Source organism: Notamacropus eugenii, chromosome 3 (assembly GCF_028372415.1).
Source record: "Notamacropus eugenii isolate mMacEug1 chromosome 3, mMacEug1.pri_v2, whole genome shotgun sequence".
Lineage (NCBI taxonomy): Eukaryota > Metazoa > Chordata > Mammalia > Diprotodontia > Macropodidae > Notamacropus > Notamacropus eugenii.
Window position 1 is genome coordinate 72,773,327 of NC_092874.1, and position 26,197 is coordinate 72,799,523.

The 26,197-nt window shown below is 36.5% G+C and overlaps 1 protein-coding gene across 5 annotated transcripts in view; it reads left to right on the top strand.

Moving 5' to 3' along the window:
* LOC140532881 (uncharacterized) overlaps window positions 1-26,197 on the top strand; it is a 44,325-nt gene that overhangs the window by 5,765 nt on the left and 12,363 nt on the right. For 3 of the 5 annotated variants that reach the window (XM_072651961.1, XM_072651959.1, XM_072651963.1), the window contains 8 exons: window positions 5,201-5,246; window positions 6,303-6,359; window positions 7,650-7,721; window positions 11,151-11,267; window positions 16,815-16,886; window positions 22,352-22,438; window positions 23,700-23,819; window positions 25,306-25,389. In XM_072651961.1, coding sequence (XP_072508062.1) covers window positions 5,201-5,246; window positions 6,303-6,359; window positions 7,650-7,721; window positions 11,151-11,267; window positions 16,815-16,886; window positions 22,352-22,438; window positions 23,700-23,819; window positions 25,306-25,389 — 655 coding nt within the window. The remainder of the gene's footprint in view (window positions 1-5,200; window positions 5,247-6,302; window positions 6,360-7,649; window positions 7,722-11,150; window positions 11,268-16,814; window positions 16,887-22,351; window positions 22,439-23,699; window positions 23,820-25,305; window positions 25,390-26,197) is intronic. The other 2 variants (XM_072651960.1, XM_072651962.1) reach the window with 2 other exon arrangements.

Genomic DNA, 26,197 nt, shown 5'->3' on the forward strand with positions numbered 1-26,197 from the left:
TTCCTCATATTCTAGCTTCCTTCATGACTCAGCTCAAGGACCGCTTCAAGTGGCCCGTCACTCCCTGCCAGTTATTGTCCCCCAACCCAATTGTTTTATATATTTATCTTATACATATTCTGTGAATGTGTTATTTCCCTAGTAGAATGTAGGCTCTTTAAGAACTAAAGAGTCTAATTTTTACTTAATCAATGCTTATTGATTAACTGTTACATCTTTGAGTAGAATGTTACATGATTTTAAGAGATTCATAAACGACTTTTTGTTAGAGGAGAATATTTAACATGGCATTCTGTTCAATGTGATCAAGTGCTTTCTCATAGCCCACAATAAGGATAGTGAGATCTGGTATATTCCATACTTTTCAGTTAATTGTACCACTGTGGTCTCATCTTCAATACTGATTGGGAAAACCTCTTATTCCCTTTTTATGCCTTCATTGAGGTGACTTTGAAAACATTGGAAAATTTGCATTAATATGATACATATGAAAAAAGTAGAACCAGGAGAACAACATACACAACGAATGTACAAAATAAGCAAAAGTAACACTAAAAGCAGCCAAACATAGCCTAATTACAATGAACAGTCCTGGTCTAGGAGGCCAGATGATTAATTTCCTTTTCTTGTCAGGTATGAAGGTATAGGTCTGTCTCGACAGAAAGCTGCATACACTACCAGACATGGTCATTTTGTCAGTTGTTTCTTTTTTTAACAGGAGGGTTCACTGGCAAGGAGGTGTTTATGTAGAGAATGACTAATATATGAAACAAAATATATCAAAACTTACAGAAAAGATACCTTCCATAACTGTATTGATTATTCTCATAAAGATTTAGTACAGCTGGGAAAGAATACACGTGGATTAATATTAATACTGTCTGTCAATCAATTAACAAGCATTTATTAAGTGACTACTATGTGCCAGTATGGCCATTCTCACTGCTTAATAAGTCTAACCCATCTACTCTTCTCCCCTTTGCTTTCTCTTCTGTAAGAGCTATCTCTGTAAGATTTCCCCATTCCTTCACATATTTCACAGCATAATCATCACAGATTTTATGCCAAATTTTTTGCAAAAAAGTGAAGTGCAACCATTATGTGATGCTTTTAAAAATGTGCTGTTATTACTTAAAAATCATTACTAAACTATCGCTGGCAGATGAACTACACAGCTCATGCAGGAAGATGCAAGTCTTACCATATCACATGACTTGTTCATGGCAGCTTTATCTGCATGCCCCATCCCCTGACAATGAACATGTGCTGAGAATTTGAAGCTCACGGCTCTCAATGCAGGAGAGATAAATGCTTATCTATATACCATTAGTGAATACATCACTGCTCTGTTTACCTTTTAAGCAGTGTGATAAACAGCTATATCATGTGACAATTACAAGAAGAAAGGCTATAGATCAATTTTTGAACTGGGAAAAAAAAAGTGCAACGATTATATGGTGAAGTACAGTACTTATAGGTTGAGTGTTCCACTCTTTTAGAGAAAATTCTCAGGACTGGGGGTAGAGCCAAGATGGTAGAGTAATAGCACGCAATTTCCTGAGTGCTGCCCCCAAGCCCAGATAAATACCTGTAAAAAAATGGCTCTAAATAAATTCTGGAGCTGCAGAACCCACAGAATGACAGAGTGAAGCAAATCTCTAGCCCAGCACAGCCTGGAAGGTTGCTGGGATGTGTCTATTGTGCCACACAGGGCCAGCGCTCAATCCAGTATGGGCCACACTGGCACAGACAGGACCTGAGCAGGCCTTGGGGAGACTGAATTTCTCACACTTGTGGCAGTTTCCAGACTTCAGGACCCCAAAACACCGAGGAAAAATTAGAAGGTCAGTGGAAAAAGCCTGTGGGACCAGTGTGGTAGAGTGGAGTGATCTGGCCCCTGCCCCAGGGGGGAAGAGGGGAAAGGGGTGGAGGAACCCTTAACAGCCACAGCAGCAGCAGGGGCACAGACAGCAACTGTTTCTGGAGCTCTAGGCCCACAGATTGTGGGGGAACCAAGCTGATGACAGTACTCCCCTCCACCCCCACCGCAAGCAGAGATCTACTTTGACAAAGAGTTCAAAAACCAAGTAAATTACTGGGGAATTGAGCAAAAATTGGAAAAAGAATCAGACTATAGAGTCTTACTTTGGTGACAGGGAAGATCAAAACATGCAAACAGAAGATGACCAAGTCAAAAGTTCCTCCATCCAAAGCCTCCAAGAAAAATATGGATTGGTCCCAGGTCATGGCTCAAAAATGATTTTGAAAATCAAGTAAGAGAAGTAGAGCAAAAATTGGGAAGAGAAATGAGAGTGATACAAGAAAATTATGAAAAAATGAGTCAATTGCTTGCTAAAGGAGACCCAAAAAATGCTGAAGAAATAACACTGTAAAAAACATACTAACCCAAATGACAAAAAGAGATCCAAAAAGCCAATGAAGAGAAGAATGCCCTAAAAAGCAGAACTGGCCAGATGGAAAAGGAGTTCCAAAAGCTCACTGAAGAAAATAATTCCTTAAAGATTAGAATGGAGCAGATGGGAGCTAATGATTTTATGAAAAATCAAGAAATTATAAAACAAAACCAAAGGAATAAAAAAATAGCAGACAATGTGAAATATCTCACTGGAAAGACAACTGACCTGGAAAATAGATCTAGGAGAAACATTTTAAAAACTGTGGGACTACCTGAAAGCCATAATCAAAAAAAGAGCCTAGACATCATCTTTCATGAAATTATCAAGGAAAACTGTCCTGATATTCTAGAACCAGAGGGCAAAATAAGTATTCAAGGAATCCACTGATCACCGCCTGAAAGAAATCCAAAAAGAGAAACTCCTAGGAACATTGTGGCCAAATTCCAGAGTTCCCTGGTCAAGGAGAAAATATTGCAAGCAGCTAGAAAGAAACAATTCAAGTACTGTGGAAATACAATCAGGATAACATAAGATCTAGCAGCTTCTACATTAAGGGATTGAAGGACATGGAATATGAGATTCCAGAAGTCAAAGGAACTAGGACTAAAATCAAGAATCACCTACCCAGCAAAACTGAGTATAATACTTCAGGGGAAAAAATGGTCTTTCAATGAAATAGAGGACTTTCAAGCATTCTTGATGAAAAGACCAGAGCTGAAAAGAAAATTTGACTTTCAAACACAAGAATGAAGAGAAGCATGAAAAGATAAACAGCAAAGAAAAGTCATAAGGGACTTACTAAAGTTGAACTGTTTACATTCCTACATGGAAAGACAATATTTGTAACTCTTGAAACTTTTCAGTATCTGGATAGTTGGTGGGATTACACACACACACACACACACACACACACACACACACACACACACACACACACACACACACATGCACACACACACACAGACAGAGAGCACAGAGTGAATTGAATAGGATGGGATCATATCTTAAAAAAATGAAATTAAGCGGTGAGAGAGAAATATATTGGGAGGAGAAAGGAGAAAGGGAGAAATGGAATGGGGAAAATTATCTCTCATAAAAGAGGCAAGCAAATGACTTTTTAATGGAGGGAAAAAGAGGGGAGGTGAGAGAAAAACATGAAGTTTACTCTCATCACATTCCACTAAAGGAAGGAATAAAATGCACACTCATTTTGGTATGAAAACGTATCTTACAATACAGGAAAGTGGGGGAGAAGGGGATAAGCAGGGTGGGGGGATGATGGAAGGGAGGGCATGGGGAGGAGGGAGCAATTTGAAGTCAACACTCTTGGGGAGGGACAGGATCAAAAGAGAGAATAGAAGTAATGGGGGGCAGGATAGGATGGAGGGAAATATAGTTAGTCTTACACAACACAACTATCATGGAAATCATTTGCAAAACTACACAGATACGGCCTATATTGAATTGCTTGCTTTCCCAAAGGGAATGGTTGGGGAGGGAGAGATGAAGAGAAGTTGGAACTCAAAGTTTTAGGAACAACTGTTGAGTACTGTTCTTGCTACTAGGAGACAAGAAATACAGGTAATGGGGTATAGAAAGTTATCTTGCCCTACAGGACAAAAGAGAAGATGGGGACAAGGGAAGGGAGGGATGATAGAAGAGAGGGCAGATTGGTGATAGGGGCAATTAGAATGCTCGGTGTTTTGGGATGGGGGAGGGAAAATTTGGAACCCAAAATTTTGTGAAAATGAATGTTAAAAGTTAAATAAATAAATTTAAAAATAAAAAAAAATAAAAAATAAAAAAATATAGTAATATCAAAGATACTGATCACAGTTCACCATAACAGATATAATAATAATGAAAAAGTTTGAAATATTGTGAGAGTTACCAAAATGTGACACTGAGGCATGATATGAGCATGTGCTGTTGGATAAACGGCACCAATTGATGTGCTCAATGCAGGATTGCCATAGATCTTCAATTTGTAGAACCACAGTATCTGTGAAGGACAATAAAACAACAAGGTAGGCCTGTAAATGTTATATTTGATTCAGTCCATTGTATTAATCATTTTGAAATCTTTTTTTGGAGCTGCCCCCTACCCCAACTGTAATCCAATGCATTAGCTATCACTCTCAACCCACCAGTTTTGTGTCATCTGCAAATAAGACAAGCATAACTCTTATAGCTTCATCCAAGTCACTTATAAAAATGTTCAATAGTCTAGGCCACTTCATTGGTTCAACCATCCTCATTTTTTAAAATGGAGTAAATTGAATCCAGAGAGGTCGTAACTTGCTCAAGGTGAACCAGTCACATATGAGAAGAGCCAGGACAAGCTGTCTTCAGTGCCATCTTTTATACCGGTGAAATTTGCTGACTTCATCCCCCATTTTGCTTAGCAAAGAATAACTGGGTCTTTCTTGGAGCTTATAATGACCCTGCCACTGAGCTGGGTCACCTTGGGAAAGTCATTTTCACCTCTATGAGTCTTAGTTTCCTAAGCATAAAACAGAGATAATCATGCCTGTCCTGCTTATCTCACTGAATTATTGTAAAGCTCAAATAAGATAATACATATGCTTTGAAAATTGAAGCATTATATGTAGTATAAAGTTTTATATAATTTATATATTGTTCTATTGTTATGTTCTGGCATGTAAAATGTATGTTATTTAACATTTGTGCAATTTATATATTGTCATTGTATAAATTATAACATTGGTTGATATTATTTAGCATTCCTAATTCTAAATTTGTTATTGTTGTTATTACTAAAGCCTCATATTGCAGAGTGGACTCTTTCCCCCAAAAAGAAGCTTCAAGGTAATCACATCACGTATCTTTCTGCTTTACAAAATGAATACTGGCCACAGTGCCAATGAAAATCTAGATGGGAGGGTATTCTGACAATGAATGACTTATTAGCTAGTTAACACTTGGATATACACACACACATATTTCTACATATTATATATCATACACACACACACACACACACACACACACACACACACACACTACATAAAACTAAAATCTCCTGACAAAGAAAACAATAAGTAGAATGTTAAAGGAAAGTAAGATAGATTCTAGTCCCAATCTAATAAGTACTTGGAACATAGTACAAAATGGAATGGAATGGAAATAGAATTGAATTGAAATAATTTTAATACTTAATATTATGAACAGATGAAATTGGATACAGCCTGTAATCAGATTATCTCTGCATCAGATATAAAGATTAGTTCCATCCACTCAATATGTTGAGTAAAAAAAATAACTTGAGCAAGGGAAAAAAGTGTGAAAATTTATAAGCCACAATTTCTAGAGCTGTATCATTCCCTTGTAGTCTTTTGTTGTACTTTTGCCAGCATTATTATACACCTAAGCCTAGTGAATGTACAAACAGTTACAACTATTTAGAATGCCCTTGTGAATGTAGGTATTATGTATGAGAAAAGGAAATTTATGTGATTTGAAGATGCAGTATGGAAAATTGTTAAGAATAGGTTCTAAAAATGTATCTGAAAGGTTGATTTAATATGAATAGTTGTGCCATATGATTTATTTTACATGTTATACATATGACACTTTCATTTTAAGAGAAATAGATTAGTACAGTATTGTATACTTGATACAAACCTAGTATCTGAGAAGAAAAATTATTGAATCTGCGCTTCATAGGATAATTTGTGAATGTCTTTTTTTGGTATTATACTCAATCCATTCCCAGCCCTTTTCTTTTATTAATTTAAATTCTGGACAAATCAATTTAAACTTGAAAATTTAAATTCTGAATATATTAGAATAAGATGATATATATGTATATTTTATAAACATACACATATAGTACCTACTAATTGCTTTCTTTCTTTTTTTAAGACTCAACTGATTTGACTATTCTAGAAGATGAAATTGAACAGAATCTTGTAGAATCAAGTAAGAATAATGCCATATTATAAATCTGACTCTTGATGCACTTTTGAAAATAATTTTAGAAAAGGGTTCAACTCTCCCAAATTTTATCCTTTATGATGAATTAATACATAGCCCATTCACATCAGGTTTCTTTTCATATAGACAAACAACCTAAAAAATTCATCATTTTCACGATTTTGTCTATGCTCACTAGGCATATACATTCTCTACCTGCATTTTAAAATTACTTAATTGCTTATGCTTTTCCCTCTAGACTTGTACCTATTCTCGGCATGTTATCATGTTATGAGGCAATTCTGTAACTCAGTAGGGACTTGAGCAAACATGAGTGAGTTGGTGAACAATTCAGCAGGAGGGATATGAAAGGATACAAAAAGAATAGGAGATGTGGCTCTTGCCCTTGATGATTTTCAATTTAGTTTTAGAAACAAAAACATATACATTGGAAATGACTCAAAAAATTTAGAAAACAACATGTCATAAAATGAATGATAGTATCATCCGTAATTAGAATAAGGTACTGAAGAGCTATTTAATTATAGTGTGAAAAGGGTTGGATGGAGTCCAATTAAAGTTTCCTGGGTGAGTCTTTTGAATCTGACTTGAAAGAAATTAAGGAGTATGGATTGTCAGAGGGGAGAGGGAATTCCAAAAAAGAAAAACTATATGGACAAAGAGAAAACAAGCCATATGCCAAGGGTGGCAAGCAAATGCAGGGGAGTTAACAGGAAATGAGTTTGGTATGATTGTGGAGAGAGTAGCGGAGGCAAGTTGAAAATGCAGAGGACTTTCAGCCTGAGCTATGAGAGTGAAAAGGGCTGCTGAACCATGAGAAATTTGAATTCAGTAGAAAGTGGTAGGGACCCCCTTAGATTTGGGATCAGTGAAGTAACATTGAAAATATTATTTTCCCTAACAGTTCCCCCACAGCTTTGTTAGGAAGGATTAGAATGGAGATATGTTGGAGTCAAGGAGGCCAACTAGGATGTTGCCACAGTAATGAAGCATCAAGTAATGAACACCAATTAAAACCTGGGGAACTGAAAACAGAAAGGAAAAGACAAAGTTGTAAGACATTAAAGTGAAAGAGTTGGGCAAAAAATGGTGACAGAATGTTGTTATCAAGTGTAGAGAATGAAGGGAAGAAAATTAAAAATAATTTCAGAGTTTTGCATCTGGAAGTTGGAGAAATAACGATTTCCTTATCTATAATGAGTAATTGGGAAGGGGTACTGCCTATAATCAAGGCAAAAAAAAAAGCTCCTTTTTTCCCCACAACATATTTCCCAGGTTTTTCTGAGTCAGTGGGAAGTATTACCTCTCTGTATCTGGATCATGTGAAGGATGAAGAGTACAGTGGAGGTGAGTACATATTTCTTGGAGGAAAATTAAAGTTGGAATTAGTGCAGTCAATGGGTCTACTGAATGCCTTCTCAAAGAAGCAATATATAGTAGGAGCACAGGGCAGAGAAGAGGCTGCTACTGAGGCATTAGGAGTTTGACACTCTACTCTCCAGTCCTCCAGTCAAAGCAGAGAGAGGTTGAGTGAGGTGGTGTCAAAGTGTTAGTTAGCAGCATGGGGAGAAACTAGAAGAGACAATTAGTTCAAAGCAAAGACATTTAATGAGATGGCACCATGAAAAAAGTAGCAATAAAATACTTCCAACAGGAACTTGGGGAAAAGTAACGTGACATCATTGAAAAGAATGGATGCCTACAGAGAACACGGGTGATAAGTCATGAATGCAAACAGAACATACATTGGGGGTCTTGTGTGGAAAAGCACGCACAATGCTGCCCAGCCAGCCCTGCTTGGCTAGCTCTACAGCCACAGTTTTGATGCAGTCTCCTTTGGGCATTGCCACCTCTGTCTTCCACCTCCATTTGAAATCTTTGAGGGAAGACTGTTTAATCATGATTGGTTAGCTTAAAACCTACTCCTCATTTCAAAATTCTGTGAATTTTTGTATTTCTTATATTAGATCAAGTTTTTCTTTCTAATTCATTCTGCCCCTCTCTTCTTTTGATGGGCAACACCGACCCATTAATTTTCACATTAATGGAAATGTTTGTTTTTCCCTCCATAAACCCTGTCATAACATTTCTTTTAAGAAGTCACTCATTTCTGGGTGATTGTAGTTTATGTTGTTTGCAATAATCCAGTTATAATCTTCTTCCTTCCCTTTCTGGTTTCAATAATTCCAGCTCAGACCCAAATCAAAGGATTCCTCTCCTCTTACTTTGGAAATTAGCCTTCTCTAGTGGTGCTTTGTTTTTTTTTGTTTTTTGTTTTTTGAGATGGTCCTGACCTCACCCTCTGGCTCCAAAATTTCTCCTCCACTTCCTGATTTCAGCCCAGCACCCTCATCACTTGATTCTACTTTACTTTTCCCTTTCCCTGCCCTGATTAAAGTGTAGTTTATGAGCTTCCTTTCCCTTTCCTAATTCCACACCCCCATCTCTAGATCTGAAACCCTTTCCCATGTGGTGTTCTGATTTCAAGAAATACTAAGCCTCTCCCTACTCTTACCCTAGAGTTTCTCTGCTAAAGGACAACATCTGTGTCTTCCCATTTTAACACATAAGCACTTAACCCTTTTGGGTATTCACAATTATTTGCTTTTCTTTAAGTTGTTTTCGTATATTTCATTTATATATTGAAGACACTTTCCAAGTTGTTTTTTCCCCCTGAAAGACATGGTTAGAAGTCAGTTTTTCCCCTGTATGATTGCATGCAATTTGAAAGAATATCATGCTTGGTTGCCAGACATTTTCCTTTGTTTTTCCATATATCTTAGTCCAAATTTCCTACCTCTTCTGTATTGTTGAGCAGCTTTGCTAAATTCTGACTGGAGTTCCTTCATACATGAGCCATTACTTCCTTGCTACTTGCAATATTTTTTCTTTAACATGGTTACCCTTGGGCTTGAGCACCATATTTCTTGATGAGTTAGATCTGGGTACCTTTCTGTTATCATCATATGAATTCCATTGATCTGTATTTTGCCCTTTGATTCTAATACTTCTAGGAAATTTTCTTCCTTGATTTCCTTAAGTGTGATTATTTGTTTCATCAAGTTCTTTAGAGAAGCCAATGATTCTTAAGTTTTCTTTCTGAGCTCTGGCTTCTAGCAGAAAATATACTTGCTCTAGCGTCAGAGAACCTGGGTTCTATTCCTGTCTCTGATACTGTTTGTGTGACCTCAGGCAAGCTCTTATTCTCCCCAGGCCTCAGTTTTCTTATCTGTAAAATGAAGAAGTTGGACTTAAAAGTCCCTATTAGCTCTAAACCTGTGATGCTATGACATTTTTTTGGAGGCAATTGGAGTTAAGGGACTTGTACAGGGTCACACAGCTAGTGTCTGAGGCTAGATTTGAACACAGTTCCTCTTGACTCTAGGACTGGCACTCTAACCAAGGCACCACTCAGCGTCCCCGAGCCTATGACCTTAGAAGCAGTGTTGTGCTCTAATAACTTTTTGTTGCATTATTGCATTTTGGAGATCCATCTTCCTCATCTTCTTCTTTAGGGTATCTGTTGCTTTGCTAAAATTGTCTAGCCTGTGTTCTAAGTCATTAATTGATTTAAATTTTTCATTAAGAATTTTAATTCTGTTCCTTATTTCTTGCTACAAGTTTTTAATTAGGCTTTTCAATTCTGGACATTCTTGTGGCTATTCTTTTTTTCTTCTGCATTTCTAATAATAATATTTATTTGATATTACATATTATATACATATTATTAATAATTATTCTCTTCTTCTGGATATTTCCCTTGGCAACATTTTACCCTAAAGTATTTTTTTGCTATATTTATATAAGGTGCTTTTCTCTGCTTGTTCATTTCTTTAGTTTCTTAAGTTATCCCAGGAAGAATTTCCTAATTAGGACTTCTTTCTTTTTTCTTTTCTTTCCTTTTTTCTTCCTTTAGTTGCTTTTAAAAAAACTTTTTCTCATTTCTTGCTTTCTTAAGGTGCTGAAAGGGATCTAGAGTCCTTACTCAGTCATCTTGCTTCTTCTATTAGCCTCAATTCCCATATTTTACAGATGAGCCTTGTTTGTTGCCATTGCTGTATGGTTGAGTTAGTGGAACTACAGAGAACCTTGCTGAACAATCTTTTATGTATTTTAGGAGCAAAAAAAAAAAATCAACAGATGTATAATAGAGAGAATAAGCATCTTTTTTTTTCCAGAGTTTCCACAATGCATATGTTTAAATATCTCTTTCTCTTGAATATGTTAATTGCCCCTAATATAATCACCATTTTTGGAACAATGTATTAAATTTCGTTACATGTAATAGGTACTTAGTAAATATTTGGACTAGATTACATTATGATAGAATCTCAATCAGAGAGAAATAAAAAAGATTACTGTGCAGTGGTAAAGGATGCAGTTTGTTTAAAGTAAAGGGAGCAAATCTTGTTGGGAACTGCATTATATATTTTAGAAGTAGAAGATTAGTTAATTAATAAAATAAGGAAAAAAAGTTTTGTTTTTTCTGGAGTTTTTGTAGATGTTAATTTTTCCTTAATGAATAAACTAAAAAGTCTATTCTCAAAGAATGAGACAGCATAGTATAGTGAATAGAGTAATGGATGTAAGTCAGTATGACTTAAGAACCTTCCTCAGCTTAATTAGCTGTGTGATCTTGGGCAATATAAATTGGGCTATAAAATTAAGATTATAAATTTTGTAGCACTTCATAGTGTTGTTGTGAAGGTCAAGTGAGATAATATTTGTAAAATTCTTTCCAAATTTTGAAATGTCATATACATATTAATTTTATAGATCAGGACATTGCTAAAGTTAATGATGGAAGTCGTGTTCCTATGGACCTAGAGTTGGCACCAAACAAACCAAGTGAAGCTCAAGCAAGTGAAGATGACCAAACAGAAATTATCAGTTGTAAGTACAATAATATAAAAAGTCTTTAAACTATGTATTAATAGTATATTAATCAAGGGCTTGTTTTTTAATGCTATCTGTTTGATGAGTCAACTCAGTCGAACCTTTGTTTTGTCTCTAATTTTGAATATTTTAGGAATATCACAATAAAAATTATGAATAAATGAGGTTAAATTATATATATATATATGATGAGATTAAATTTCATAAAATTTCAGAACAAGAAAAGGCTTCAGAGGTCATGTAGTCAACTAGATAAGAATCCCATCTATGACATCTGTATGTAGTCATTCCACCTTGACTTGAATACCTAATTTGACATTGGAGAATTCTAGTTGTTAGGAAACTTTTCCTTAGGAGCTTTTCATTTGCCTTCAAACTTCTGCTGCTGTTCCTCGTAATCCTCTGGGACTCAGCAGAACAAGTTGTCTTGTCCATTTATCAGGTGTCCTACCCTCTCACATGTCTTCCTTTCTTCAGGCTTAATCTCCCCAGTTCTTTCATCTGCTTATCTATGACATGACCTTGAGGACTGTCACATTCTTGGTCATTCTTAGTTACCATGTCTGGACACTCCCCGGCTTTATAGTGTTCTTTCTAAAATGTTGCACTAAGAACTGAACACAATGGTGCGAATGGCGACTGACTGAAGGGAAGGGAGGAGTTTATAAATGATAAACTTCAATTTCTGACAAAACACTAGAACATATTTTTAAGAAGATGGTTAATGAATATCTTGAAAAGGAAGTAGGCAGCAAGACTTCATCAAGGATGGATCATGATAGACAAATCTCCCTTTCTAACAGACTAAATGAAGCATGGATAAGGAGAGTGCTAAAAAAAAAAATAGTTGACTCAGATTTCAACAATGCATTCAGCAAATGTCCCTAATGCTATCCTTGTGGACAGGAGGGAGAAGTATGGACTAGACATTTGTAAACTCAAAATTGTTCAGAAGACCTGAGTAGGCATTAATGTCTCAGTGTGAATGTGGCTGAAAGGCACAAATGGCATGCTTGTCAGATTTACACATGGCACAAATCTGGGAGGAAAAGCTGAAACACAGGGTGATAAGAGCCAAGATCCACAAAGGTCTCAATTGGCTGTTATCATTGAGCTAAATCTAAGAAGATGCTACTTTAGGGGGCTAAATGTAGCTGAAAAATCAACTCCACCAGGTGAAGATGGGGAAGGTATAGTGATATGATTTGTGAGGGAAAAACCAGGGAATTTTAATGGGCTCAAAATGAGTAAACAATGCAATATGACATTTATCCCATTCTCAAACCAATGCTATCTAGTTAAGAAACAGTGCCCAGAATGAGACAGGTGTTCCACTATATTTGTATCCTTGAGGCAGCTTTTGTTATTTAGTCATTTCAGTCACATCTGACTCTTTGTGATCCCATTTGGAGTTTTCTTGGCAGAAATGTTAGAAGGATTTGCCATTTCCTTCTCCAGCGCATTTTACCAATGAGGAACTAAAGGAAATAAGGTTAAGTGATTTGTTCAGGGTCTAAGGCCAGATTTTGGTTCAGAAAGATGAATCTTCTTGACTTCAGGCCCAGCACTCTATCCACTCCGCCGTGTACTTGTCCTCCAAAGACTTAGTGCAATTTTAAGGTATGCTAAGAATTTAGTACAGATTTAAGTCAGTCATACATGGAGTTCTGGCACATGGTGGATGCTTAATTGTTTTGGATCATTGCATTGATAAGAGTTGCTAAGGCTTTCACAGTTGATCATCCTTACAATATTTCTGTTACTTTGTATAATGATCTCCTAGTTTTTCTCATTTCACTTTGCTTCAGTTCATATAAATCTTCCTAGGTTTTTCTAAAACTGATTCCCTTTATCATTTCTTATAGCACAATCATTTACCATAACTTTTTCTGCCACTCCTCAATTGATGGATATCCTCTCCATTTCCAATTTTTTTGCCATCACAAAAACACTGCTATAAATATTTTTGTACGTATAAATCTTTTTCCTTTTTCTTTGATCTCTTTGGGAGGGGTGGCAGATCTAGTAGTGGTATTGATGGCCCAAAATGAATGCCCAATTTTATAGCCCTTTGGGCATACTTTGAAATTGTTCTCCATTTTTGTGTGTCTATTTTTCCACATTCCCTGTAGCCTATGTCAGATATGATAGGTATGAGGTGATACCTTAGAGTTGTCTTAATTTGCATTTTTCTAAACGATAGTGATTTAGAGCATCTTTTCACATGACTATAAATGGCTTTGATTTCTTCTGAAAACTATCTGCTCATATCCTTTGACCATTTATCAATTGGAAATGGTTCTTATTTTTATAATGTTGACTTAGTTCCTTATATATTTGAGAAATGAGGCCTTTATCAGAGATATTTGCTGTAAAATTTTTTGATATTACTCCATTGTCCACGGTAGTCTTGAGCAAAGTGTAGTTTCCCTGATTATCTCTTTCAATCAGGTGTTTTTGCTTTTGCTTTGTCTGAGATAATGATTGCTACCCCTGCCTTATTATGTTACAGTGACTAATTTCCTTCCATCCTATTTTCTTCTGTTTCTCCTTCCTCCTCTCTTTTTACCCCATTCCTCTTCAAAAGTCTGTTTTGCATCTGACTACCTCCTCCTTAATCAGTCTTCCTTTTTATCATTCCCCTCCCTCCTGCCCCACTTTCTCTTATCCACAACTGAATAAGTATATGTATTCTTCCCTCTTTGAACCAATTCTAATGAGCTAGGTTTAAGCATTGCTTGTCACCACTCCCATTTCCCCTCCAATATAAAAATGCTTCCTTGAATACCTCTTTTATGCATGGTGATTTTTCCCATTTTTCCTCTCCCTTCCCCCCTTCTTTCAGTGCATCCTTCTGTCTCACCCCCCCCCCCTTTTTTAGATCCTACCAACATAATCAACTTATACCTGTGCCTTCTATATTCTCCTTCTAACTGTCCTAATAATGATAAAGTTCTTAGAATTACACGTATCCCTTTCCATAAATCATAAACAGTTTAACCTTAGTAAGTTGTTTCTGAATTCTTTTTTATGTTTACCTTCTTATGCTTCTCTTGAGTCTTGTGTTTGGATGTCACATTTTTTATTCAGCTCTGTTTTTTTCCCCTCAAGAATGATTAAAAGTCCTCTATTTCATCTAATGTCCATTTTTTCCCCTCTGAAGGATTATACTCAGTTTTGCTGGGTAGGTTATTATTGGTTGTAATCCTAGTTCCTTTGCTTTCTGGAATATCACATTCCAAGACATGTTCCTTTATGAGTGGAAGCTGCTAAATCTTGTGTAATGCTGACTGTGACTTGATGATATTTGAACGGTTTCTTTCTGGCTGCTCACAATATTTTCTCCTTGACCTTGCAGTTCTGGAATTTGGCTATAATATTACTGAAGGTTTTCATTTTGGGAGCTCTTTTAGGACATGATCAGTGGATTCTTTCCATTTCTATTTTACTGTCGGGGTCTAAAATATTGGGGTTTTACCTTGAAATATGATATCTAGGCTCTTTCTTTGGTCATGACTTTCAGGTAGACCAATAATTCTTAAATTATATCTCTTCTATCTGTATTCCAGGTAGGTGTTTTTCTACCAGATATTCATATTTTTTTCTATTATCTCATTCTTTCAACTTTGTTTTCCTGTTTCTTGATGACTCAAGACATCCTTAGGTTCTACTTTCCCAATTCTAATTTTTAAGGATTTATTTCTTCAGTTAGTTTGTGTACCTCTTTATTCCATTTGGCCAGTTCTGTTCTTTAAGTATTCAATGAATTGTTATACTTTTTTAATCACTGGGCCAGTTATGTTTTTTGAGGTGTTATTTTTTTCAATTTTTTTTTGTGTGCCTCTTTTGCCAAGCTGTTATTTTTTTTATAATTTTCTTGCCTCACTCTCATTTCTTTTCCCATTGTTTTTCTCTGCCACTCTTATCTCTATAATTTTTCTAAGAATTCTTGTTGGGCTTGTGTCTAATTTGAATTTTCCTTTGAGGCTTTACTTCTAGTTTTCACGTTGTGTTCTTTTGAGTTTGTATCTTGATCTTTGCTGCCACCACTTTTACTTTTTATGGTCAAGTTCTTTTTTGTGGTGGTTGTTGTTTGTTCATTTCCTCACCCTATTTCTTGACCTCAAACTTTATGTCAAAGTTTGGCTCTGCTCACTTGAGGGTGAGGGAGTCACTGTTCCCAACCTTCAGACTTTTTCATACTATTGTTTTCAGAGCTAGTTTGGGGTCTCCAAGTTTTTGGTGCTGCCAAAGTGGTATGATCCTGGGAGAGGTGTGGTCACTGCTCTTCTAGTTTGTGCTCTGATCTTTACCCCCAGAAATGGCCCCTACTCCCCTGTGCCCTCAAGTACTAGTGTTCTTCTATGCCCTGGAACTGTGAACAGATCCCCTGCTTTCCTGTGGCCACAAATGTCAGTGCTTCTTTCTGTTTTGAAACTGCCACCAGGGCCCCTATTCTCTCATAATTAACCGTAAGTGATATTCTCTGGAACTGGGACCCAGAAACTCAATCTAGAACTTTGTATGGGCAACTACGTGCCAGGAAAGAGTCCCATGTAATCTTTTTATGACCAGTTATCTGACACCTTCTTCCCCTCCCGCTTACCATCTCTGGGTTGAGAGCTCCTGAAGCTGTTCCTTGTTAAAGCTGCTTCCAAGACCCATGGCTGGTACCACCAGAGTGTGTGTTCTAGGCTGGCACCCACCCCATCACAAACCTCTCTTGCCAACCTCCTAAAGTTGTCTTAGGGTGGAAAAATATCTCATCCTGACCTTCTGTTGGTTCTGCTCTTCCAGAATTCGGTTTGAGGAATTATATTAAAGTGTTTGGAAGGGAATGTTGGGAGAGTTCAGCTGGGTTGCTACCTCTACTCCACCATCTTGGTTCCATCCCTCTCATAGATTTTCCATGGAATTCTAGAAAGCTTTTCTTTGAACTCTTGAGAATCTATTCTCTAAAAATTTATGGTACATTATCAAAGTATCCTTTTTCTCTCTTCTGTTAATGAAAACAAAGATTAGAATGGAGACTTCTCCAGGTATCTTCATCACTGCTATTTCAGTGACTAGTTCTTGGTTAGAATCAGGTTCACAATAACTGCTTTGCTCATTACTTCCCTTCATATTTTGAGAAATGATATTATCAGTAAGGGAGGACCAAAGCTTGTTAGCTGTTTTGCTTTGGGTGGAGACAGAGCTCCAATACCTGTCTAGATATCTTATCACTAGAATAGAAAATCCTCCAACATTTGCTAAATGATTTCATCAGACTCATGAAAATCTTTCTCCTTACTTTGTTGTCATACTTTCTATGCTCAGTCTTCATTGTCAATATGCTTACAACACAACCATCTACTCACACTAAAATGATCAGAACAAACCTTCCTGGGTACTGAAGTTTATATTTTCAAAAGAGAAAATGAAAAAAAATTGATTTAATGAAAAAAATTAGGAAATGTCTCATCCATTTCTACAATTTTCACTGTAGGCCTGTTTAAATAGTTTTTTCATTATTGAATTGATCAAAAGTACTTAATCTTGTAGTGCATGAAGAGGATGACGTTGAAAAGAAAATTGCTTCGCCTGACCTTTCTCCAAGCCAAGCTGATCTAATCAGTAGGTATAACAGTCAATATTTTCAAATTATATTGAGAAATTTGTTTTTTAGCTTTAAATGTATCAAAACCTTATCATTGTTTTATCTTTAAAGTTTACCTTGGCCTTTTGATAGCCCCCCAAAAATAGAAAACTAGGAATCCTTTATGTCCCTCACGTATGGCCAGAAAGTCATCAAATTGAGCCATGTATGAAAATATTCCTTAATAAGATGGTTATCAAAACTTGCATGTTTGATCATATAAAATAATCATCTATTTTTTTTTTCTTTATCCATACCTAAGATTTCATAGATATAAGGAGTCCCTGGTGAGAAAGCTCCCTCTAGCAGGACAGAGCCATAATTGTTGTAGAACTTGGAATCTCAGAGAGTTGCCTAGGGAACTGAGAGGTAGTGGCACAGCAACAGCCACATGGCCCAAAACATCCTGGTGGCCCAGTGGATAGACCACTATTCCTGGTCCAAAGGATCTGCGTATAAATCCAGTTTCGGATACTTACTGGTTTTATGACCCTTGCAATTCACTTAACCTCTCTGCCTTAGTTTCCTCAGCTGTACAGTGGGGATAGCACATATTTCACAGGGTCCTGTTGTGAAAATCAAATGAGATGCTATTTGTAAAGTGCTTCACTTAGTACCTGCACATTGAAGATGCTTAATAAATGTTTATTCCCTCCCACTTCTTCAACCAATATAAGGCAGAGACAAGAATAGAGCTGAGGTCTTTCTGACTCCAAGGTCATTGATCTGTCCAATGCTCCATGCTATCTCTCATCGTATATATTCATAATTTTAATAAAGTTAGGATGAACCTTACTGGGTGCTCAATTATATACTTTTCAGAAGGGAAAAAGACTAATAAAATGAGAAAATAGATGTCTCAGCCTTTTCCAGAATAGTTATGTTAAAATAGTTTCCCTCTGTTGGGTGAACTAAAAGCATTTCATTTATAGTTAAGGAAAAGGGAAAGGTCAAAGACAGAAGTTCTTTGCCTGCAGACAAATTCTGAAGAGCTACATAAAGACCAAACAAGTGAGTTTGCCCAAGATTACAGTCAATACTAACAATGAACACATTTCAAATATTTTAAAATTCAAGAGTTCTTTGATTCATAGATATGAATTTTAATCTTTAATGTTTATGTTGTGTAATGGCAAGTAAAATTAGGATCTTTTGCTGTTTTTGTTTTAGTATAATCAAGTGCCTGATTGAATCTTGCCTTTATCAATCAAGAGTCTTTACTAGGAGTAAAGTATAGAAACAAGAGTTTCTTTAACTAGAGACAGTATATGTATTTGTATTGTTAATGTGATTAAAGATCTTCCCTACTCATTAATGGACCTGCCCATTAAGGGGAGTTTGATTAGGAAAGATTTGTAGAAACACTGAGGCACTGGTTCTCAAGGGTTAGGATGCCCTCTGGCTCTAAAAAAGACAAATACTCTGAGGGTAAGGTTTTACTTTGGGGCTCAGTTTTTGGTAAGAAGGTTTGAGTGCCAGATAAGGACACTGGGAAGCTGCTAAGGAACCCCCACGTCCACCAGGTTTTGAGAACCCAGATGTCATGCTTCCTCTCTGGTAAAGATGATCAAACAACTGTACCTGTTTGTTGAATTATGGTCAGGCAGAGGAAGCCATCTGTTGATTACCTTTGGGGCTTACTGACTGGAAGTGTTTATTTGACCAGATGAGGACTCCGAAGCCTCTAAGGAGGTCCCTGGGTTTGAGAACCCAGATGTTGTGCTTCCCTCTCTGATAACTATGGTCAGACAGTTCGAGTTCAATTGTCTGTTGAACTCAGGCAGAGGAAACCATGTCTGTTGACTTTTTGATTTCTCTGTATTTTCTTTGAAGTTCAGGGTACTGACTCCCCTGAATTAGGTGAATGATATATGTGCTTGGTTAAAGGAATGATATATGTGCTTGATTATGCTTGATTAAAGTGACTTTTAATCCCTCAAATGTTACCTTTCCTTTTATGAATGCAGATCTAAGAACCTGTGATAGCAAATTCCCCTGTGTATGTTGGGGTGCTTACTGATACACCTTGATGGAAAATGCCCTGAGAAGAGTAGAAAAGAACTGTGACTGTTCCTCAACTGTTGACTATAATCAAAGTCATTCCACAAGCTACCCATGAAAACCTTCATTGCTTCATTGCTCAGTTGTGCTTCATTGTTATAGGCCCGTAATTTAAAATGAGGAAAGAATGTTTCTATATTTTTCTAAAATTTTTACAGGATATATTCTAAAATAGATTTTCTTTGCTGAAGAGATTACAAACTTCTAATTTTGTAGTTAGGGAAGTTTTAAAGGGAAAACTGTGGATCTAGATTTAGTGAAGGGTTCAACTAGCTCAAGGTCAAACAAGGTACCCTGCCTAAGGTGACATATTCAGTAATCAACACAATATTCACCAACTGTTTAATGATTTTAAAAATTATATTTAGTAAGGGGAGTTTTTATTTTGGTTTATAGAAATATAGATGTGTTTGATTTTTATAAAATCATTCACTTAGCCTTTGACTTTAAAGTCCCTCAGAAGACAATTTTTTTTTTGCTTTCCAATCTTGACCATGAAGTAATGAGATTCATTCCACAAAGTATATTGAAGACATCTAACTGAACAAAACAATGTAGCTAAAATGAGAGGAAAAGCAGGAAATAAGGAGAAAATCATCAGCAGGTTTCTCTGATAAAGGTTTCATTTCTCAAATACATAGGAATTGAGCCAAATTTATAAGAATTAGATCCATTCCTCAGTGGATAAATACTCAAGGGATATGAACAGGAGGTTTTCAGAGGAAGAAATCAAAGCTATTAATTGTCATATAAAAAAAATTCTAATTCACTAGTTATTAGGGAAATGCAAATTAAAACACTCTGAGATACCACCTTGTACCAATTAGATTGGCCAAGATGACAGAAAAGGAAAATGACTAATGTTGGAAGAGACAAATGCTGGGAATATAGGTACGCTAATACACTGTTGGTAGAGTTGTGAATTGGCCCAAGCACTCTGGAGAACAGTTTGGAACTATACCCAAAGAGCTATAAAACTGTGCATACCCTTTGACCCAGTGATACCACTGCTAAGTCTATACACCAGAGAGATCAGAGAAAAAGGAAAAGAATTCATGTATGAAATATTTCTATCAGCTTTTTTTTGTGACTGTAAAGAATTGGGAACTGAGAGGAAGCTCATCAAATGGGAAATGGCTGAATAAGTTATGGTACATGAATGTGATGGAATACTATTGCACTATAAGAAGTGATGAAGGGCATGGTTTCAGAAAAACCTGAGAAAACTTATATGAACTGATGCAAATAAAGTGAACAGAACCAGAAGAACAATTTACACAATGACAGTGATATTTTTAAAATATTCAACTGTAAAAGACTTAGTAACTCTGATCAACACAATGTGAACCATCACAGTTCCAAAGGACTCATTATGGATAATATTATCCACCTCCAGACAGAGAACTGATGGGCTTAGGATACAGACTGAAGCACTTTTTTCTCCTTTCTTTTTTTTTGTTTGTTTTTCTTCCAGGGTGGGAGGGGAACATGGCTATTGTTGATATTTTTTTTTTGCATGACTTTATATTAGTAATGGGTTTAATATTTCTTGCCTTTTACATGGAGGGAGCATGGGAGGAGGGAAGGAGAGAAATCCGGAACTGAAAAAGAAATAAACTTGAATAAAAAAGCAAACAATCCATCTCAATACTTATAGCTATATCTTGTTCTCTCAGAATACTTTGTTCTGTGCTAATACATCACAATGCATAGAATGTAATCTATTCACAACTTGGAAATATTAGGGGGTCTAGGACCAAGTACTCAGTTACAGATTTTAAGAGGAGAAAACAACCTATTGATAAATGAGCAGGAAAACATTGCATTCCTCCCCATAGTTTTCACAGTGAATTTAAATAGGATTTTTTTTTCTCCTAATGAGTTAATAGAGTGGCTGTTTCTTGTAGTTGAGGAAATAGATGGTGAGGTTGAAGGTCAAAGAAGGCCAGAGTTGGAAAGGCAAGATATTCACCCGGACACAATCAGTATGATATCAATAAAATGCTAAATAGTTTAAAATATACTAAGCAGAAGTAATCTGTTCTTTTGTGCATAAATTAGTATGAATCTTATCTTTTGTTAAACTTGAATATTTTTATTTGGTTTGGAATAGTTTTAGGAAGATAGAAGGAAACTTGGCAATAAAAGGAAGCTTAGTTCTTTCCCACGTACAACTCTCTCTGAATCCAGATATCACAGGTGAAAATTTTTCTTACAATACTGCTCCCATAGATTTGCTTTGCTTCTGAAAGCCTAGGAAATCTTGGAAGAAAATAGTGAATGTACCTGTTTTAGGTTATTCATAGAATTCGTAGAATATCATCTATTCACAACTTAGAAATACTGGAAGGAGCATGGCTGGGTACTTTTTTGAGAAAATAAATCAACTGATAAATGAGGCATGAATTACCTAATCCTTTTCCATAGTTTTCACAGTAGATATGTTTAGATAGGGCTTTCCTTTTCCCCCCTCCTATTGAACTAAGAATGGATATTTCTTGTAGCCAAGAAAAATGGCCTTAGTTTGAAGGCCAAAGGCTTTTGTCAGATTTGGAAGGGCAAGATCATCAACTTGACACAATAAATAGCAAGCATGATATTAATAATATCACATTATGTAATTTACAAAATTCATATTTAACTAATTAAACAGGTAATGGATGATAATGAATACAAATAGAAAATTCAGAAAGTATGTTTGCCAAGCTTGCTTTCCAACTGAAATCAGAGTAAAGCCATCCCTTGGTCTCCTGTGTAAAGAACACAGACTTATATACTCTTGTGCTAATTTATCAATTCTTCTGACCCTTCCACACAATTAATTTAAAGCCTTAATTTCATCATTCTGTGTTGGTGAGACATAGAATGGATCAGCTAACACATTAATGTCCAAACCAATTCCCTGATTGCCAAATTCATAGAACCAATAAATTCACAATTAAAATATATATTCATTCTTTTTTTTCTTTGTATGCTTCCACCCCAGACTGAAGTTTCCTAAAATTTTATGATGACTTTTTTTCCTTCTGTTACTGAAAAGAATAGCCTCAAAACTTCCCTTAAATCACCAGTTATTTTATCTTATTTTGTCCCCTAACTTGGCTAATAGAAGCTGGATACCTTTCCTTGCCTTTCCTGTTGTTCTGTGGCCTTTGTCTTCAGCTACTGATTTATAACTCTGACTGCTCCCTAGAGAGTGGCTCCTTTATGAACCCTAAATTTCATAAAATAAAAACAAAGCTGGGAACATACATTAGGAGCTGACTGAACTTTATATCATACATACATGCTTTCACATAGAAGTTAGTAGATTTGGAGATAATCAACAAATAATTTTGTTTCATCTCTGATAATACCAATTTCTTCTCTTTCTTCATCACAGCTGATAAAGAAGAACCTTTAACACTTTCAGATGTGATCATCTCAATTACAAGTCTAATAAAACGGTTAGACTTAGATAAAGTAATTGGTAAGTAGGGAATTACAATGGTAGAATTCTGAAATTTGTTTACTGGTGAGAGTGGCAGAAAAAGACCTAGAAATTAAAAAAAAAAAGGTATAGTGCTTTGTAAACTAATAATGAAAAAAACAAACAGAAAATAATGTCTTTTCCCTTGAATAATTTATTCCCTTCTAATTAATCAACTAACCAATATTTATGATGGGGATAGTAGAAGATAAAGTGAAGTTCTTTTCATCAAAGAACTTATGCAACTCATGAAAAAAGTAGAGAACTAGAACTAGAACTAGATTCTAGATTCTAGGTTTGTCAGTTTCACAAAATCTTAAACATGATAGATAATGCTGAGATCAGTTAGTTAATTCCCTCCTGGATGTGTAAATCTCCTGTCTGATATCTCTGTGTCTTTGTGCTTGAATGCTTTTATGAGGGTGAATTCAATATTTCTTGAGGCAACTAATTCCACTTTCCAATAGCTCTGTTTTAGGCCTAAATCAGAACTATATTGAGCTAAAATCTGCCAGCCCATAAACTGCACCCACTGGTTTTAGGTCTGCTCCCTAAGGATACAGGATACCTAAATCCTGATTTATACTTCCTTCAAATACTTGGTGACAACCAAGATGTTCCACCAAGTCCTCTTTTCATGACACTAATAGCTCTGATTCCTTCAAATGGACTTTATATGGCATGGTTTCAAATACCTTCTTAAAATATAGATCCTTGAACTGAATTATGACAAAGGCAGAGTAGAGTGAAACCATTCGCTCTCATATCTGGACTCTCTACTTCCATTTTAGTGGATTAAGAACAGAAATACTACTAAACAGTTGTTTTAAAGTACATTCTAATCTAGGCAATTAGAATCTAAAGGATGTCTGGTTTTAGGTCCCTTCAAACATTAGGATTTTGTGACCATGCCTTGTCTTTAGCCAGTGTTGTGATTCATGTTTTGATGATAAATTGATAAGATTATTTCTGTAGAACACCTACAGATATATGATCTAGGAAGTGGTAATAAGAAATACAAAATCAAATGTTATGCAAATCAAAGAAATTAAGAACATTCAGGAAGACAAAGTATAGAACCTCTCCAGGTGTAACCTTGATAAATTATGATTGACATAATTGTTTAGGCAACAGCAACTCAGGAAGGCTGTCTACTAAGACAAGGAGGGATTGGAGCTATACTGGCCCAGCAAGTCTCTTTGCCAATGAAGTCATGGACCTTGTAAAGTACTGAATTACATCTCTTTTTAAATCTCTTTAGAGATAAGCATAGATGATTTATTAAAGGACACAAAAGAAGTCAGTTCAACTCCAGCATGGACAGATGTTTCACCAAAAACTAGGCCTTCCCCAAAGCCTCTTCAACAAAATAAAATATCTGGTAAGAGAGAGACTGTTAGTCAGTAGACATTTCTTAAGCAACTATACAAGCTAGGTACTATGTGAAGAGCTCAGAATATGAAAAAAGGCCAAAAGACAGTTCCTGCCCTGGAGAGGCACCCAGTTTAATAGCAGAAAAAATAAGCAAATATGTACAAACAAGCTATATATTGGATAAATAGGAAATAATTAACAGAGGGCAGGTACTGGAATTAATAGGGAGTCAGAAAGGCTTCCTATAGAAGGTAGGGTTTTACCTGGAAATTAAAGGAAATTAGGGAAGCCAGGAGGTGGTGATGAGGAGGAAGAGCATTATAGACATGAAAGACAGCCAAAGGAAATACCCTAGCTCAGAGATGGAGTGTCTTGTTCATGGAAAATTATGGCCATCTCTGGATCAAAGAATACTGGAGGGGTGTAAATTGTAAGAATAGAATTGGGGAGAGGAGTGGATTATGAAGGGCTTTAAATGCCAGAGGATTTTGTATTTGATTTTAGAGAGCCACTAGAGTTTATTGAAAGGGGAACAGGGAGCTTGGTTGAACTTCAGCAGCTGGATGGAGGCAAACCAAGCAGTAGGCTATGGCAATAGTCCGGATGTGAAATGATGAGGACTTGCACCAGGTTGGGGCAGTGTTAGAGGACAGAAGGGGGTATATTCGAGAAAGGTTGCAAAGTAGGTTTGAGACTCATCAGCCTAGAGATGATAAAATTGTGGGAGTTAATGAGATCACCAAGTGAAGCAGTATATAGAGAAGAGGGCCCAGGAAAGAGCCCTGTGGAGCATTTATAGTTGGTTATGAGATGTGACCTGGTTGAGGTTCTAACAAAGGATACTGCGAAGGTGTGATTAGATGGGTAAGAGGAGAACGAGGAGAGTGTGGGTGTCCCAATAATCTGGAGAGAGGCAAATGTCAAGGAGAAGAGGGTGATCAACAGCGCCAAAGGCTGCAAAGAGATCAAGAAGAATAAGGGTTGAAAAAAGGCCACTAGATTTGGAAATCATTGAGTGGATGAGATGAGAAGTTTAGGGGATTAAGAAGGGAGTGGGAGGTGAGAAAGTGGAGGCATCTATTGTAGGCAGCCTTTTCAAAGAGTTTAGTCACAAAAGGCAGAAGAGATACAGCATGATGGTTAGTAGGGATGGAAAGATCCAGTGAGGATTTTTTTTTTTTTGAGATTGGGGGAGACATGGGCATGTTTGTAGGCAGTAATGAAGGAGTCAGTAGATAGGAAGACAATTGTAATTGTCAAATTATAAATTCAAATAAGATAAATAGATTTAGGAGTACAAAATTTAGAACTTCTGTAGTTCTAACTTTGATAAATTGTGGTTGAATTGTTTAGGCAAAAGCAGTTCATGAAGGCTCTCCAATAAAGCAAGGAGGTGTTATATCTATACTGGTCTAGTAGGTACTCCCACCAATGACAGCATGGGCTTTTTAAAGCATTGAATTATATCTCCTTTGATCTCTTTGGAAATATAGATTTACGAAAGGACAAAAAAGACCGTTCAAAATTATCACAGATCGATGTGCCCCAACAGCCTCTTCCACCAAGAAAGACATTTGGTAAGGAAGAATAATGGTCACTGCTTAGTGAGGAACAGCAGACTTGACAACAGATTGGGTAGGGTTAGGGTTAGGCATCCTGGTGTTTGTGGGACAGAGCAGTTGGACGAGGATTGAGGGAGTGTGACTTCAGAGGCTAAAGTGGTGTGAGGATGATCTCTAAATCTTCCTGCATTTCCCTTCCCCAGTCTGTCCATTATAATTTCAAAGAAACATTTTCACAATTCCTTCCCTTGCAGCCTCTCCTCCTTCCCACTCTTTCCATCCTAGAGGCTACTTCTCTTTGTTCCCTTGGTCAGATATTCTTCTACCTGCCCCAGGTCTAGCACCAGGGATTTGTTACCCATCTTTAATCTTTCCTCATAGGTTCCTTCCCAACTGCCTGTAAATATGCTCAGATATCCTCAATAGCAGAACAACAAAATAAGACCCTTCCCTCAGTCTGGCTAATGTGCTCTGCCTCTCCTCTCCTCCTCAGTTTTATATTATTTTAGCAGGTCTATGAGCAATGGATTAAAGACAGACTAGAAGAAGGGACGTTAATTAGAAGGATAAGCTAGGAAGGATATAACTGGGGCTTGAACAAGAATTTTGGTCATGTAAGTGGAGAGAAGGGGCAGCTAGGTGGCAGAGTAGATAGAGCGCCAGGTCTGGTGCCCTGAGTTCAAATATGACTTCAGACACTTACTAGCTCTGTGACCCTGGACAAGTCACTTAACCCTGTTTGCTTCAGTTTCCACATCTCTAAAATGAGCTGGAGAAGGAAATCACAAACCACTCCAGTATCTTTGCCAAGAAAATTGCAAAT